Source organism: Physeter macrocephalus, chromosome 4 (assembly GCF_002837175.3).
Source record: "Physeter macrocephalus isolate SW-GA chromosome 4, ASM283717v5, whole genome shotgun sequence".
Classification (NCBI taxonomy): domain Eukaryota; kingdom Metazoa; phylum Chordata; class Mammalia; order Artiodactyla; family Physeteridae; genus Physeter; species Physeter macrocephalus.
Genome location: NC_041217.1, coordinates 74,313,210 through 74,328,925, shown reverse-complemented (window position 1 = coordinate 74,328,925; position 15,716 = coordinate 74,313,210). Strand labels below are relative to the sequence as shown.

Genomic DNA, 15,716 nt, shown 5'->3' with positions numbered 1-15,716 from the left:
GAATCCGCCTGCCAATACAGGGGACATGGGTTCGATCCCTGATCCGGGAAGATCCCACAGGCTGTGGAGCAATTAAGCCCGTGCACCACAACTACTGAGCCTGAGCCCTAGACCCTGTGAGCCACAACTACTGAGCCTGTGCTCTAGAGCCCGCAAGCCACAACTACTGAGCCCGTGAGCCACAGCTACTGAAACCCATGCACCTAGAGCCCATGCACCGCAACAAAGAGTAGCCCCCACTCGCCGCAACTAGAGAAAGCCTGCGCACAGCAACGAGCTCAATGTAGCAAAAAATTAATTAATTAAATAAATAAATACATTTATTTAAAAAAATAATAATTATAATCCTTCTACTCCAAAATAGCCACTATTAAAATGTTAGTGTATTCCTTATAATTTTTCTACGCATATTTTTGAAAGGCATACTACTATATACAGTTATATACTTGCTTTTTTCACCCTTTAATAGTTCATCATTAATTTCCAACACATTAAACATTCTTCAGGGACTTCCCTGGTGGTGCAGTGGTTAAGACTCCGCACTCCCAATGCAGGGGGCCTGGGTTCGATCCCTCATCAGGGAACTAGATCCCAAATGTATGCCGCAAGTAAGTGTTTACATGCTACAACTAAGGAGCCCACGTACCACAACTAAGGAGCCCTTGGGCCACAAATAAGGAGCCCACATGCCACAATTAAGGAGCCCGCCTGCCACAACTAAGACCCAGCACAACCAAATAATAAACATTTTAAAAATAAATAATTAAATATTCTTCAAAATTTGCTTTTAATGGCTACTAGTATTCCACGAATAGATCAGACTAATTTATTCAGCCTACCCCCTCCACCCCAGTATAGGTTCTTATCAACTTTTTGCATTTTATTTTTTATATATATATTTTTTTTATTTTAGAAAATATATTTTATTTTGATAGAATGACATGATACACAGCAGTACCTAGATCACCACCAGATTTACTGCCTGGTCCATTACTCCTCAAGCCCAACTTGATTTTCTCTCTTCTTTGCAGAAAAAGAATAGCATTTGGAACAGTTAGACCTTGGCTCAAGCACTGGCTCCAGCTTTTATTTGTTGTGTGTATTAATTTTATTCTCCCTCAGCCTTAGTTTAGTAGTTGGTAAGATGGATAGTACAACATTTAAGTGAGAACACAGTGACTAATACACATAGACATACAAAAATGCCAGTTCCTCAAATTTGACATAATGCTCCTCTTTAAAATATTTTCCATAAGCATATTCCATATGCTTATAGGTTAAAGTAATATGCCTTGTCATGGAAAAAGATGCATATTAACTCCTACTTCACACTATATACAAACATTAATTCCAAGTGGATTGTAGATGTAAATGTGAAAAGCAGAACAATAAAGGTTTTATAGAACACCTTTATGGCCTTGGAAAGGCAAAATTTTTCTTAACCACAGCACAAAAAAAATCCTCCCCATAAAAAACTGATACATTGGACTATATTAAAATTTTGAACTTTTGTTCATCAAAAGACACCACTAAGAGAGTATGACAACCCACAGAGTACAAGATATTCACTCTATGACTATTTGACAAAGGATACTCAGAATACATTAAGAATTCCTACAAAACAAAAAGACGAAAAAACAATGTGGTATCCTGGACTGAATCCTGGATCAGAAAAAGGACATTAGTAGAAAAGCTGGTGAAATCCAAATAAAGTCTATAATTTAGTTAATAGTATTGTATCAACACTAATGTCTTAGTTATGACAAATGCACCATGGTTATTAAGATGTTAACATTGGGGGAAATTGGGTGAAGAGTATATGAGTATTATCTTTGCAACTTTTTTGTAAATCTAAAATTATTTCAAAATAAAAAGTATAATTAAAGAAAGAAAGAGGGCTTCCCTGGTGGCACAGTGGTTGAGAGTCCGCCTGCCGATGCAGGGGACATGGGTTTGTGCCCCAGTCTGGGAAGATCCCACATGCCGCAGAGCGGCTAGGCCCGTGAGCCATGGCCGCTGAGCCTGCGCGTCCGGAGACGGGAGAGGTCACAACAGTGAGAGGCCCGCGTACCGCAAAAAAAAAAAAAAAAAAAAAGAAAGAAAGAAAGTGGGGAGGGAGGGAACATGAGAGGGAGAGAGAGTGGTGCCCAACAGAAAAATGGGCAAAAGACGTCAATAGATACATCACAAAAGAGGATATCCAAATGTCCAATAAACATATGAAAAGGGTTCCACCTTATTAGTCATCGTCATCAAAGAACTAGAAACTAAAACCACAAGGCGATACCTTAGTCATCAGAATGACTAAAATGAAAAAAAAAATACCAAGTTTCGGGGGCTGTGGAACAATCAGAACGGATGGTGGGTTTGCTCATTATCACAATCACTTTGGAAGCATCTACCAAAGATGAACACATGCATACCGTGTAACACAGCAATTCCACACCTGCTTATCTACTCAACAGAAATGCATACATACTTCCCCCATAAAAAACATATACTAGAATGTTCATAGTAGCATTTTTCATAATAGCCAAAAGCTAGAAATTACCCAAATGTTTTTGGAGTAGAATGAATAAACTGTGATATAGTCATACAACAGAACACTGTACAACAATGAAAAAGGATGAACTAATGTACATGCAACATGGATGAACTTTACAGAAATGTTAAGCAACAGAAGTCATACACAAAAGTATACTATATGATTCCACTTATATAAAAAGTATAAAAGCAAGCAAAACTAATATGTGCTTCAGAAGTCAGGACAGTGGTTACCCTTGAGGGTGGAGGGTAGGTAATGACTAGAAGGGGACAAGAGGGGGCTTCTGTGGTACTGGTAATGATCTGCTTCTTGATCTGGGTGATGGTTAAAGAAGTGTATCCAGTTTGTGAAAATTACTTGACTGTACATATACGATATATGCACTTTTATGTATGTATGTCATTGTTTAACATACATAAATGTATGCTTTTTCAAAAAAAGCAAACAAAAAAATTTAAAACACCTTATTGTAGCATTAAAGTCCCCGTATGATCAGACCTATCACAGTATATATCACATAATGACTCCCACCAGTACCCCACCTGTACCCTACATTAGCTATCCCAAATGTTCCTGATCCAATTGCAGGAAGGCATCCAAATCCAAATTTCTATTTCTCTTGATGAGTTTTCCAAAGCAATACACACTCCCACCTCCCCACAAGTGTACATGTCGTTTTCTCCTCCAGGGATACGCTTCCCTCCCTTGCCTCCTTGGAGAATTCCCAGTCAGCCTTGAAGGCTCAGCTCTAAGGGTCCTACCCTAGCACTCCTTAGTCAGAGCCTGCTCCTGCAACCACTGCACCCTACATATCCTACACTGGCCCCCTTCCTTCATAACTACTTATTCATTCATCTCCCCAATAAAATCATAAGCTCCCTGAAGACCTCGATGGCTTATTTAGTACAGTGCCTTGCTTAGAGCGGGCATATCAAAGAATATGTGTTGTGTGAATTTCAGGTAATGTGGTCTGGGATTTTCCCAATTCTCTTTCTTTTGAGACCATTAGACTCCTCAGTTTAGAGAAGCGGTATGGAATACTGGAAAAAAGCAGACATGAAAAGGGGAAAACAAGAAAAAAAAGAAAAATGAGCAAAGACCAAGAAAGGCAACAATAAGAAGAAATATAAGTGGCTAATAAATATATGAAAGATGCTCAACCTTACCATTAATCAAGGAAATGCAAATTAAAATAATAATGAGTTACCATTTAGGGGGAATTTCATTAAATTCTGATTTAAAAAGTGTAAGATAAAAAAAAAGTGTAAGATAAGACACATAGAAGTATGCTCACAGCAGCACTGCTTGCAATGGCAAAACACTGGAAACAACCCAAATGATGCACTGACAAGTAAATGGATGAATACAATCTGGCATATTAGTACAATGAACTACAGCTACATGCTTTGACATGAAGGAGTCTCAAAATTAATGTTATGCAAAAAGTAAGCAGTAGAATATAGATGATACCATGTATACAAAGTTCAAAACATGTCAAACTAAGCAATACATTACTTGAGCATGTAGTAAAAGTATAATAAAAAGCAAGAAAATAAACACAAAATTCACAAATTCTGTGGAGGAAGCAGAGGGGTTATGATCCAGAAAGGACACCAGGGGGCTTCAAAAGTATTAGTAATGTTCTGTTTCTTAACCTGGTTGTTCAGTACACCAGGACCATTTTATTGCTATGCTTTAAAACTTCCCATATAGGGACTTCCCTAGTGGTCCAGTGGTTAAGACTCTGTACTTCCACTGCAGGGCACATGGCACGGTTCGATCCCTGGTCATCAGGGAACTAAGACCTCACAGGCCACACGGTGTGGTCATAAAAAAAAACAACAACCAAAAACTTCCCATATACACAAGAATCCTTTCTTGCTGTTCAGTAAAGCGAGTGAGTTACTTCATGTGAATCCTAGAGAAATATCATTTTTATTTTTATTTTTAAAAATATTTATTTATTTGGCTGCATCGGGTCGTAGTTGCAGCACGCAGGATCTTCGTTGCAGCGTGCGGGCTCTTTGTTGCCACGCTCGGGCTCTAGAGCACGCGGGCTCAATAGCTGCAGTGCTCAGGCTCTCTAATTGTGGCGTGCAGGCTCAGTAGTTGTGGCGCACCAGCTTAGTTGCCCCGCAGCATGTGGGATCTTAGTTCCCCAACCAGGGATCGAACCCCAGTTCCCTGTGTTGAAAGGCAAATTCTTAACCACTGGACCACCAGGGAAGTCCGAGAAATATCATTTTTAGATCAAGTGACTGGCAAATTTTAAAGATACTGATAATACCTAGGGTTGGTGAGGATGCAGGCAAAAAGACTAATCTCCCATGTATATCATTGGAGATTATAAAAGTATTTTTAGAAACTAATTTGGCAATATTAATAAAGAGTTTGCATATTTTATAAACCCTTTGAGTAATTCCACTTTTACAAATATGGCCTATGAAAATCCATGCACATTTGCCCAAAGATATGTGTGTAAAACTGTTGACTGCAATACTCTCTACAATAGTTAAAGACGTGGAAACAGCATAAATATTCTTGAGTAAGTGAGTGTGTGAGTCAAGTATGGTAACATCCACACCATGAAATACTACACTGCTAATAAATAAACCTCTATAAATTGACATGAAAAGACCTCCAAAACATATTAAGTGAAAAAAAAGCAAGTCACAAATTCATCCATAAAATATGACTTCTTATTTATTTAAGTACATACATATGTTAATAGTATTGGTAATTGCTGGTTCCTAAATAAAGCAATTACTACATGCTGAGCCCTATTGGGCGCTGTTCTAAGTGCTTTACATGTATTAACTCATTTAATCCTCACAACACAACTATATGGTATGTATAAATTTCCATTTTATAGACAAGAAAACTGAGGCACAGAAGTTAAGTATCTTGCCCAAGGTCATATAACTGGTAAGGAGCAGAGCCAGGATTCAAACCCAGGCCCTGTGGCTCCAGAGTCTGTGCTCCTACCAACCATGCCACGTTGGCATTTCTTGAAAGTAAGCACAACAGAAAATCACTGAATTCATATACACTAAGCTAGAGAAAGTCAAGGGAGTCAAGGGACTTTCAGTCCATATACTTCTATAGTGTTTTAAACTTCTGCAACAAAAATGTATTTGTGTGACATTCCTATAATAAAATATATAAAATAAAGAGAAGGAAAGAAAAAGTACTAAACTTAGAGGTGGGATCTGAGTCCGACCCCCACTAATTCTTGAGCAAATCATTTTATTTCTCTGGGTAATTTTCCATCTACAAAATGGGGGTAATAATACCTACCTTGCCTACACTTTAGGCAGGGTAGGTAGATGTGTAGGAACAGTGTGAAAGTGCTTTGCAAACCATAAATCACTTCACAAAAGTAAGGCAGCATTAACTTTCCCAAGGAGCTCTGGAAAGACTGCAAGGGAGGAGAGTAGGTGAGACAAACTGTCTAAAAGAAGCCTGTGAATAAATCTAGGGTTCCCTCTGGCACCTCATCCTCTAGAACCAGAGGATCCAGTCTGTAAGGCCAAAGACTTCACCCCACAACCCCAAACCATAGCCAAGAAGGAAAACCCAGGCCCCTCTCTGCTTGGTGCCATTGGTTGTCTTCTGGGGCTGGAGTGACCCCAAGGCTGCGAGCAGGCTCCAGGGAGCTTTAGGAATACCCCAAGATGTCTAGCAGGGTGGTCCCCACTGCGTACTCTCTGAATGGCAAGATAGGAAGGGGAGCCATCTTCTCTAAGGAAAAAGGAACAGAGCTAATCACAAGGTAAGCAGTCTCTAACCTCATAAACATTCTTGGGGAGAAGCCCAGCCACCTCCAAATTATAGGCAGCCTCTCCACTCTGTTCAAACAAATCTCCAGCTGTGACTCACTCCTCAGAGCGGGGAGGGGGTAAACACATAGCTGAGGGCTTAGAGATCGAGACGCTAAGGAGGAGTGATATGGAGCTATATCAGGGAGGCCCCAGAGGTTCTCACATCACTGGCTCATGTGAATAGGGGAAAGATCTATGGGAAAATACGTTTCCCCAGCTTCCACTCCCCAGGCTGCGATGAGGGCCATGAGGACTGGATGGCAGGTGAGGATCAAGGGACTCCGAGAAGGAAGTAAGGGAAGTGGAAGACTGCCCCTGAACTGGAAACCAGCATCCTTAATTTATCCTCTCCCTATAACCCACTCCTCCACCATTTTGTCCCTCAATCCTGTTCCCTGTCCCCACCGGGAATGTACACAGTCTCTCAAGCTGCTACAGCAGCAGCCACCTCAATTTTCCCCTTCTGAGAAATGGGAATAGCCAGCACCTTGAAACAATGGTTCCCAAGAGGTCAGGATGAGGAAAGCCCCATTAAAGTCAAAGAGGCCATATGCAGTGGTTGGGGGATGACCCTCTCTTGGCTGAGACTCCTAACCCACTCAGCTCACAGATCTCAGGTACCCTTGGTCCTGCCTTTTGCAGGGCTCTCTAGGTCAGAGATGGCCCTTTGTTGGGGATGGCACAAAGAATCATTCCTGCTCCTCCCCACAGATTAACCAACAGAACAGGTATTTGATTTTTGTCTGGCTACCCGCCCAGAGGCATGGGCTGGACAAGCTCTATGCAGAGGGCTGACCAGGGTGACTGGGAGGTGAAATGAGAAAAAGGGATTTAGGGTGGCACCCTAAATGGGGCAGCCCTTCTCATTCCCTGGATCCCTAGCACAGGGAAACACCAGCGCCTGGAAGTGAGAGTGTGTACATAGAGGGAGGGGGGCTCCTGAACTCTCCACTCTGAGGAAGACACCCTTTTGCTCAGCCAACCTCCCTTCACGAAACCCACCTAGTGCCCAGCCAGCCTGGAATTCCCAGTTCCCCAGCACCCTCTCCCCTCTCTAGTCTCTGATTACCTTGCTTTGTGATTTTTGCTTCTTTGCCTCCAGGCCCTAGAAGACCATTTCCTCTTCTTTCCCCTGTATTTTCTTCTCCTCTTCCTGCCCCTGCTGGCTAGGCTTAAATCTGGGCCAACAGCCTCCCTGGCGCATACCTGTTCCCTCAACTAAACCTCCCCACCCCTAGGAGACAAAGGTGTTTCACAAGACTCTGCATCATGACCCAAAGAGGCACATACCACAATTACCAGCAGGCGAGGAAGCCTGTCCCACCTGCTCTGAGCACGTGTGTGTGGAACCAAAACCATCTGCGTGCACACACCGCCCCACTACTCCCACCCGGGAGAAATATGGGCAAACTTTGGCGCCCAAAGCCTGGTGACTGGGTAAGCCTCCTCACCCAGATCCTCCCACAGAGCCCAGGATTCCCCAAATTCCTGGCAGGCTTGGAGACATCAGCTGTAGTGCTCCTGAAGGTGAGAACTTGGCAATGAATGGGGGAGATGGAATGGGGTGAGGAGGAATTTATGGGCTGAGCTTGAGGCAGGTCTCATGAGTGGAAGGAACAGGCAGTCACCAAACTTGAATGGTTCCTCTGCCCAGGAGTTTCTTCCCCACCCAGGTGTCACAGAGCCAGGGCTTCCACCGTTTTAGAATTCATTCATTCCTTTGGAGTAAGCATCTATGACTCCAGATGAATCCCCTTTTAAAATGCAAATATTCTCACCCAGCAATTCCAATCCTAGGTATTTCTTTCCAAGAGAAAATAAAATGTAAGTCCACATAAAAACTTGTAAACAAATGTTCATAGCAGCATTATTCACAATAGACAAAAAGAAGAAACAACCCACTAATAAGGACCTACTGTCTAGCACAGGGAACTCTACTCAATACTCTGTAATGGGCTACATGGGAAAAGAATCTAAAACGAGTGGATATACATATATGTATAACTGATTCACTTTGCTGTACACCTGAAACTAACACAACATTGTAAATCAACTATACTCCAATAAAAAATTTTTTAAAAAAAGAAGAAACAACCCCAAAGTCCACTAACATTTATTCACGATGAACATGTCATAATATATCCATACAATGGAATATTATTCAGCCATATGAAGGAATGAAATACTGATTCATGTTACAACATGGATCAACCTTAAAAACATGCTAATTGAAGGAAGCCAGTCACAAAGGATCACATGTTATATGATTACCCTTAGATAAAATATCTAGAATAAGCAAATCATAGAGAAAGAAAGTAGACTGGTGGGACTGGGGTGGTGTTGGAAGAAAATGGGGAGTGACTGCTAATGGGTCAGGATTTCTTTATGGGGTGATGAAAGTGTTCTAAAATCAGTTGTGCTGATGACTATACAACTGTGAATATACTAAAAACCAATGAACTGTATACTTTAAATGGGTGATATGTACAGTATGTGAATTGTATCTCAATAAAGCTGTTATAAAAAGAAAATGAGGTCCATAGTAAGCCTTCAGTAAATTACAGCTTTAGTTTAAAAAAAAAGAGTCGGGCTCAGGAAAGACTTGGCATGTAACTAATGCAGCTTCTGAGGTCCTAAAGGAATGACACCTATTCCAGGGTAAAGACAAAGGTTCAGACTGCAACTGATATAAAATTTCAAATCCACTCAGGCATTGAGAGAACCTCTCTGGCCTAGACTGACCAACATAAAAAAAGTAGAGAGGACTGGTGGCGGGCGGGGGAGGGGAGAGCAAATATTCTAAGGAAGGGTAACACTGATAGGATACTTAAAGGGAATCACTTTATCAGAGTCCAGTGCATCATGCGATACCAGCTGCCTTGGCCATGATTTCAGAAAAAGGTGGAGGAGGAAAGGAGCCCAGAGTGGGATGCTAAAATATGAACCCTGACTATCACTCTAAGACAGTCCTAGCTGAGTTGGGACTGGCGAAGGTTACGCAGGTCTTCACTCTGGGTCTACCAATAGGTCCCTTCTAATCCTCAAGACCCTCCACTGGCAGAGGAAAGGGGAAAGGAACATGTAAGAGCAAACATCAACATAATGAGAAGGAGAAAATCTTGACCAGACCACAGAGTTCCCAGACTCTTTCTCCATCCCTTGACTGGGGGAAGATAAAACACTCTAGCCAGTAAGTAACAGAAAATAACAACTAACATCTGAGCACCTACCATGTGCCAGGCATTGAGCTTAATGTTTCATATGCATTCTTCACAACAGCCTTATGAGAAGGGTGCAATTATTATCCCCATTTTAAGGAGGAGGAAACTGACACTGAAGAGATAAAGTAACTTACCAAAGTGATCTTGGGCAAAGCAAACACTGAAGCCCTGACTCTAGTCCACTGGGTCAGATTCCCAGAACCAGGCTCTTAACCACAATGTTATTAATAGAATCATAGTTTAGTCAAAAATTGTGATATACCAAAAATGGGCAGAAGACCTAAACAGACATTTCTCCAAAGTAGACATACAGATTACCAACAAACACATGAAAAGATGCTCAACATCACTAATCATTAGAGAAATGCAAATCAAAACCACAATGAGGTATCACCTCACACGGGTCAGAATGGCCATCATCAAAAAATTTACAAACGATAAATGCTGGAGACGGTTTGGAGAAAAGGGAACCCTCCTGCACTGCGGGTGGGAATGTAAATTGCTACAGCCACTATGGACAACAGTAGGGAGGTTACTTAAAAAACTAAAAACAGAGCTACCATATGACCCAGCAATCACACTACTGGGCATATGCCCTGAGAAAACTGTAATTCAAAAAGATACATGTACCCCAGTGTTCACTGCAGCACTATTTACAATAGCCAGGACATGGAAGCAACCTAAATGTCCATTGACAGATGAATGGATAAAGAAGATGTGGCACATATATACAACGGAATATTACTCAGCCATAAAAAGGAATAAAACTGAGTTATTTGTAACGAGGTGGATGGACCTAGAGTCCATACGGAGTAAAGTAAGTCAGAAAGAGAAAAACAAATACCGTATGCTAACACACATATATGAAATCTAAAAAAACGGTACTGATGAACCTAGTGGCAGGGAAATAATAAAGATGCAGACGTAGAGAACGGACTTGAGGACACAGGGGGAAAAGGGAAGCTGGGACGAAGTGAGAGAGTACCATTGACGTATATACAATACCAAATGTAAAATAGATAGCTAGTGGGCAGCAGCCGCATAGCACAGGGAGATCAGCTTGGTGCTTTGTGACCACCTAGAGGGGTCGGATAGGGAGGGTGGGAGGAAGGCTCAAGAGGGAGGAGATATGGGGATATATGTATATGTATAGCTGATTCACTTTGTTATAAAGCAGAAACTAACACAGCATTGTAAAGCAATTATACTCCAATAACGATATAAAAAAAATTGTGATATAATTTCTTTGGGAAGATGAGAGAAGGAAAGGGGAGCATGTAAGTTGTGGAAGTATAAACCTTCCTATAATTCCTACAATAGGAAGTCAATGATGTCTAAAACTGATAAATCATAAGCATACTATTTAGAAACATGGCAGTAAACACTAGAAAGAGCTAAAAGAGTTAAAAGTGGTAACTTCCATGGGGCAGGCCCTGGGTAGGGAACTGCTTACAATTTCCTTTTAAAGGCCTTTTGATATTAATAGATCTTTTTAAAATCATACACATATATTCCTTTGATAAAAAAATGATTAAAAAGGAAAAAGAAAGAAAATCAGAGATCATGCAAATCAAAGTCTACTGTTGCTCTTGCCACAGTTTCGGTCCTCCTCCACTGATAACAGCACTTGGGTTTGGCTTTGGAGAATCTCCCTCCTTCACTGGGCAATCTGGTGGGCCTGTCAATCAAGGAACCCCAACATGCCCTGGCCAAGCGGGGGAAAGGGCCAGTGACACCTTCTTGGAATCTTGAGCAGAATGGCAAAAAGACCTAAAACAGCTGGAAACACTTCACCCAGAAGTAGAAACCCTCCATTAGTACCTTCCACTTACCCAGGCTCCAGGACTCCCTTGGTTCGGACTTTTTAAGCTCTCCCTTAAATCCTCTGAGTTGCCCATTTCCGTCTAATAAATTCCTCTTTTGCTTAAGTTAGCTGGAGCCACTCTCTGTTGCTTATAATAAGGGAACTTAATGGGAATGTCTAAAAAAAATGAGTTTTTTTTAATCTGGTTAATCTGTGCTTTTATTTGCCAGTGTAACTTACTACAGTGGTTTGCAAACTTTTTTGACCTAAAAAATACATTTTACATCACAATCAAATACACACACACACACACACACATATATATATATAATATGTATACACAGATAAAACTGAAACAAAAGTTTTGCCAAAATGTCTACCCTAACACTCTGAGAGTGTTAATTATATTTCTTTTTTTTAAAGACTTTATTGTTTTTAGAGCAGTTTTAGGTTTACAACAAAATTAGCAGAAAGGTACAGAAATTTCTCATATACCTCCCCACACACATGCATAGCCATTATCAGTATCATTCACCAGAATGGTACTTTTTAACCAAAGATGAACATACATTGATACATCGTAATCACCCAACATCCACAGATCACCTTAGGGTTCACTCTAATGAAGTGAATGGTACTGCACGTTCTATGGGTTTGGACAAAGGTATAATGACATATATCCATCATTATAATATCATACAAAGCATTTTCACTGCCCTAAAAAACTTCTGTACTCTGTGTATTCATCTCCCCTCTCCCCCCAGACTCCTGGCATCCGTTGATCTTTTTACTGTCTCCATAGTTTTACCTTTTCCAGAATGGCATATAGTTGGAATCTCTTTCTTTCTTTCTGAAAAGAGAGTTCAAAGCCTTTATGCCTATAAGACCACTCATGGCCCACCCATGCATGGACTAGACAGGATCGAAAAGGCAAACTCTTCTAATACTGCAACTTTTCATCTAATATTGAGCCCTGTCCCACTGGTCCTGCCCAGTGGAGGTACAGGGGGACACCTGTAGGGTATTTGTTCATAGGAAGGCCACAAGTTTTGTGCCCCTTGTTACAATGATTCCTGTTGCGTGTGTTGTAAACAGAGGAACCATTTCTTCCGCCTTCCTGCTCTGAGCACATCTATTTCTTTTTTAACGCTGGTTCTGACCCACTAAGTTGATCTCAGTGATTATGTGATTATGATCAGCAGTTTGAAAAAAAAAAACACTGGCTCCCTGTACCTGCCACATCTGCCTCCAACAATAAAAGCAACCCAGAGGATGCATTAGCCATATTTCCATGTCCATGTGTAGTGCACTGAGGCATATGGCCTGGCTGATGGAGAAATACCAACACAGTCCCAGGGTCCTGATATCCACGAGGACACACCAGACAGTTAAACTGTCTACACTGCAGACACCAGAAGAAACATCTGTTCGTTTATTTATTCACTCTCTCACTTTACACATGCACTGAGAACTCCTTCAATGGTGTGAATATACAAGAGGTTCCTGGAGACTGTCCAGAGCCATAAATTCTATCTGCAGGATGGCTCAGAGGAGAGGAATCCAGGAAAAAGCTTGTCTCCTGACTGATGGATTGTTTACGATCTCCTCCCCTTCTTTAAGAGCTCAGGAATGTCTCTAACACCAGATCTCAGCAATAGTTATGTCATCCCCACCTTTGAAGTCAAATAACTCTCAAGCCCAGCCTAGAAAGAAGGAATAAAGGGAATTTCTGTCTCCCCCTCATTCTAGAGGTCTCTGATAAGCTTCAAACTAATCTATGGCTGGAGACTGTCTGAATTCCTTGCTATTTTTCAATCCACTATTTTCCCCCACCAGACAAGCAGCAAAACATCAAGGGATGGAAGAGAGTGTCAATTCATTCTCAACACTGCCAATGCCTTAGACTTAAGACTTTTCTGGATCTCTTTTCTACAGCAAGCAAAAAGAAGCCCAAACACCCCTCTCCTTTATTTTCCTCATACCCCGCTCCCTGCCTCAACCATCCCCAAACAGTGAGCAAGCTCATGGAGTAGGACTTGGGGCTGACACAATAGAGGATGGATTTTTTCCATCTACTGAAGATGAGGGATGGAGGTACTGGGGTTGGGCAGTAGCAAGACCTGAATTGTAATGTGGTAGAAACTCTCACAGCCTGGGCAGAAACAGAGAGGGGACTGTGAACAGAATTAAGTGATCATCTATACCCTAAACTTGAAATGATAAACTATTCAACAAATATTCTTTGAAGACCCATAATTCAGGTGCACATGGGTTAGCTCTATCTCAAGGGCATGCTGAGAGAGGAAGAGGGGAAGGGAATCAGAATCGGAGTGGAGTGGGGGAAAGGGAGGCATACAAACGCCCCATCACCTTGTCTCTCATTTCACTCTCCCCCCACACACAATAGCTTGGAAATTGATGAAATAATACACACCCATTCTGGGTTAAGTTCCCCAGCAGACCTAGAAACACTCAGCCACAAGTTACCCTCCTCTGCCTCTGGAGAGGAAGAATCATACGGTCTGCTGGGGTGGGGAGGAGACCAGGTACTGGGAGCCGAGGGAGTGAGGGGAGTTCGGCAGATCGGTTAGCACTGGAGCAGACGGGTGAGCACTCCTCTCTCCCCCACTCTCACTCCGTCCAGAAGCTGTCGTGTAAGTCACTTCCCTCCCCTTCTCAGCCCAGGTTCTGGCATCCCCTCCATCCACTTGCCCCGGGCTTGAAGGCAAAACCAACAACACGTCTCAGGAAGCTATCGGTTGGCCGATGGGGGGAGGGGAGCAGGAGACCCTCCATGGGGGAAAGAGGAGAAATCCTCTTTCAGCAGAGAGGTGACCCTCAAGCAGATAGCCCTATCCCCCCCTAGCGAAAGGTAAGAGTCCCTGGCCAATCTCAGCGTACCTGGAGTTCTACCGCCCCCACCCTCCAGTCGAAGCCTCAGGATTTCACTCTCTACCCTTTGTCTTGCTACTGCTCACCCAAAGCCCCAGGAAGTTCTTTGAAGGGCCCCTGAGATCACCAGGACCCACAGAAAAGCCTAATCCCCTTCGTTGGGAACCAAAGTCCAAAAGCGCACAGGGATCCCGTCCCTGGAGCTCATTCTCCTACGACGCAATCTAGCAGCGCACAGGACGCCTAAGCCAGCGCGCACCCGGAGACCCGCGCTCAGTTCCGGGCAGGAGCCGCAGTGTCCTCCCAAAGGACAGAGACGCCCCTTGTCCTCGAGCCTCAAAACAGTCTTCATCCCGCAACTCCCCAGGATTCCACCGCCCGCCGCGAAGCGGCAGAAAAAGAGAAGCACCGCGAGGAGCTGACCGCACCGAGAGCTGCACCAGGTGATGTCAGCGAACTCCTCGCTGGGCACTGGAAGGGCGAAATTAGAAACCGAGAATACCGAGCGAGGGAGGCGGTGCGGACGCTTTTTCTTACCGCGGTCTGCCCCTCCGGATGCACATCCACCAATGTACACCAGCTATGCGTCCCGTTCATCTTCCGCTGGGGTCGCACCTGGAACCCCAACCCTGGGCCCTGCGGTCCGGATTCTCCTAGACTGGCGCGCGCCGAACCTTCCCTTGCAGAGGCGCGTCACGGGCGGACGCACGATAGGACACGCCCCTAGGACGCCTTTCGCCAACGAGCGAGCAAAGGGATGAAGTGGGCGTGGCTTAGACGTTTCGGGGCATGCCCGTCTGCGCTCTCTCAGATTTACCTAAAGGTGGGGCTTGGGAGCTGCTTATCTGCTTAACTGAAGTTTTGCCTAGCGTTATGTATGGTTGTACCTCAAACATTAGTCTTGCCCTCTCCTTTCAACTCCAAGACCAGTATTGGTAAGACAGAATCACCCTGCCTGCCCCTAGAGGATGAGGAGTTCGAAAAAAGCTTCCATACATTCTCCTCTCCCTATACATAGGCCAGCCTGTAGGCTTTGTGGAGCTGAGCAAACATTTCCTCCACTGTACAGGCTCCCAAGACCAGCTCACTCAGACTGGCCTAAGCCAGTCTGGCAGGTGCCCTTCCCTGGCAGGAAGCCCAGGCCAAAGGCAAAGCTAGCTTGGCTCTGGGTGGGGCTTGTTTTGCAGAAGCTATTATACCAAAGCTGCCCTTATATGGATGGGAGAGGTGGGACACATTGCCTTAAAAGGAATTTGCATTTTTGAGAAGGGATGAACCTCAACTTCTCCAGTGGCATTTGCTCTCAAGCCCTGGTTAGCATCTTAAGGGCCTAGAATAGAGGATGGCCAAGCAGGACCTTGGAGCCTCTTCCAGCCCAACTGCTCTCAGCAGGTGGCTTCTCCACTGGGCTATGGTCCACATGGACACCAGAC

General features: G+C 43.4%; 1 protein-coding gene and 1 pseudogene across 2 annotated transcripts in view; both read right to left on the bottom strand.

Annotated features, from left to right (window-relative positions):
- TUFT1 (tuftelin 1) overlaps positions 1-14,945 on the bottom strand; it is a 46,038-nt gene extending 31,093 nt beyond the window's left edge. For both annotated transcript variants that reach the window (XM_007130479.4, XM_007130481.4), the window contains exon 1: positions 14,821-14,945. In XM_007130479.4, coding sequence (XP_007130541.1) covers positions 14,821-14,880 — 60 coding nt within the window. In that variant the 5' untranslated portion in view covers positions 14,881-14,945. The remainder of the gene's footprint in view (positions 1-14,820) is intronic.
- Positions 12,404-12,526, bottom strand: LOC112062245 (uncharacterized; annotated as a pseudogene).
- Positions 14,946-15,716: the final 771 nt, after the last annotated feature.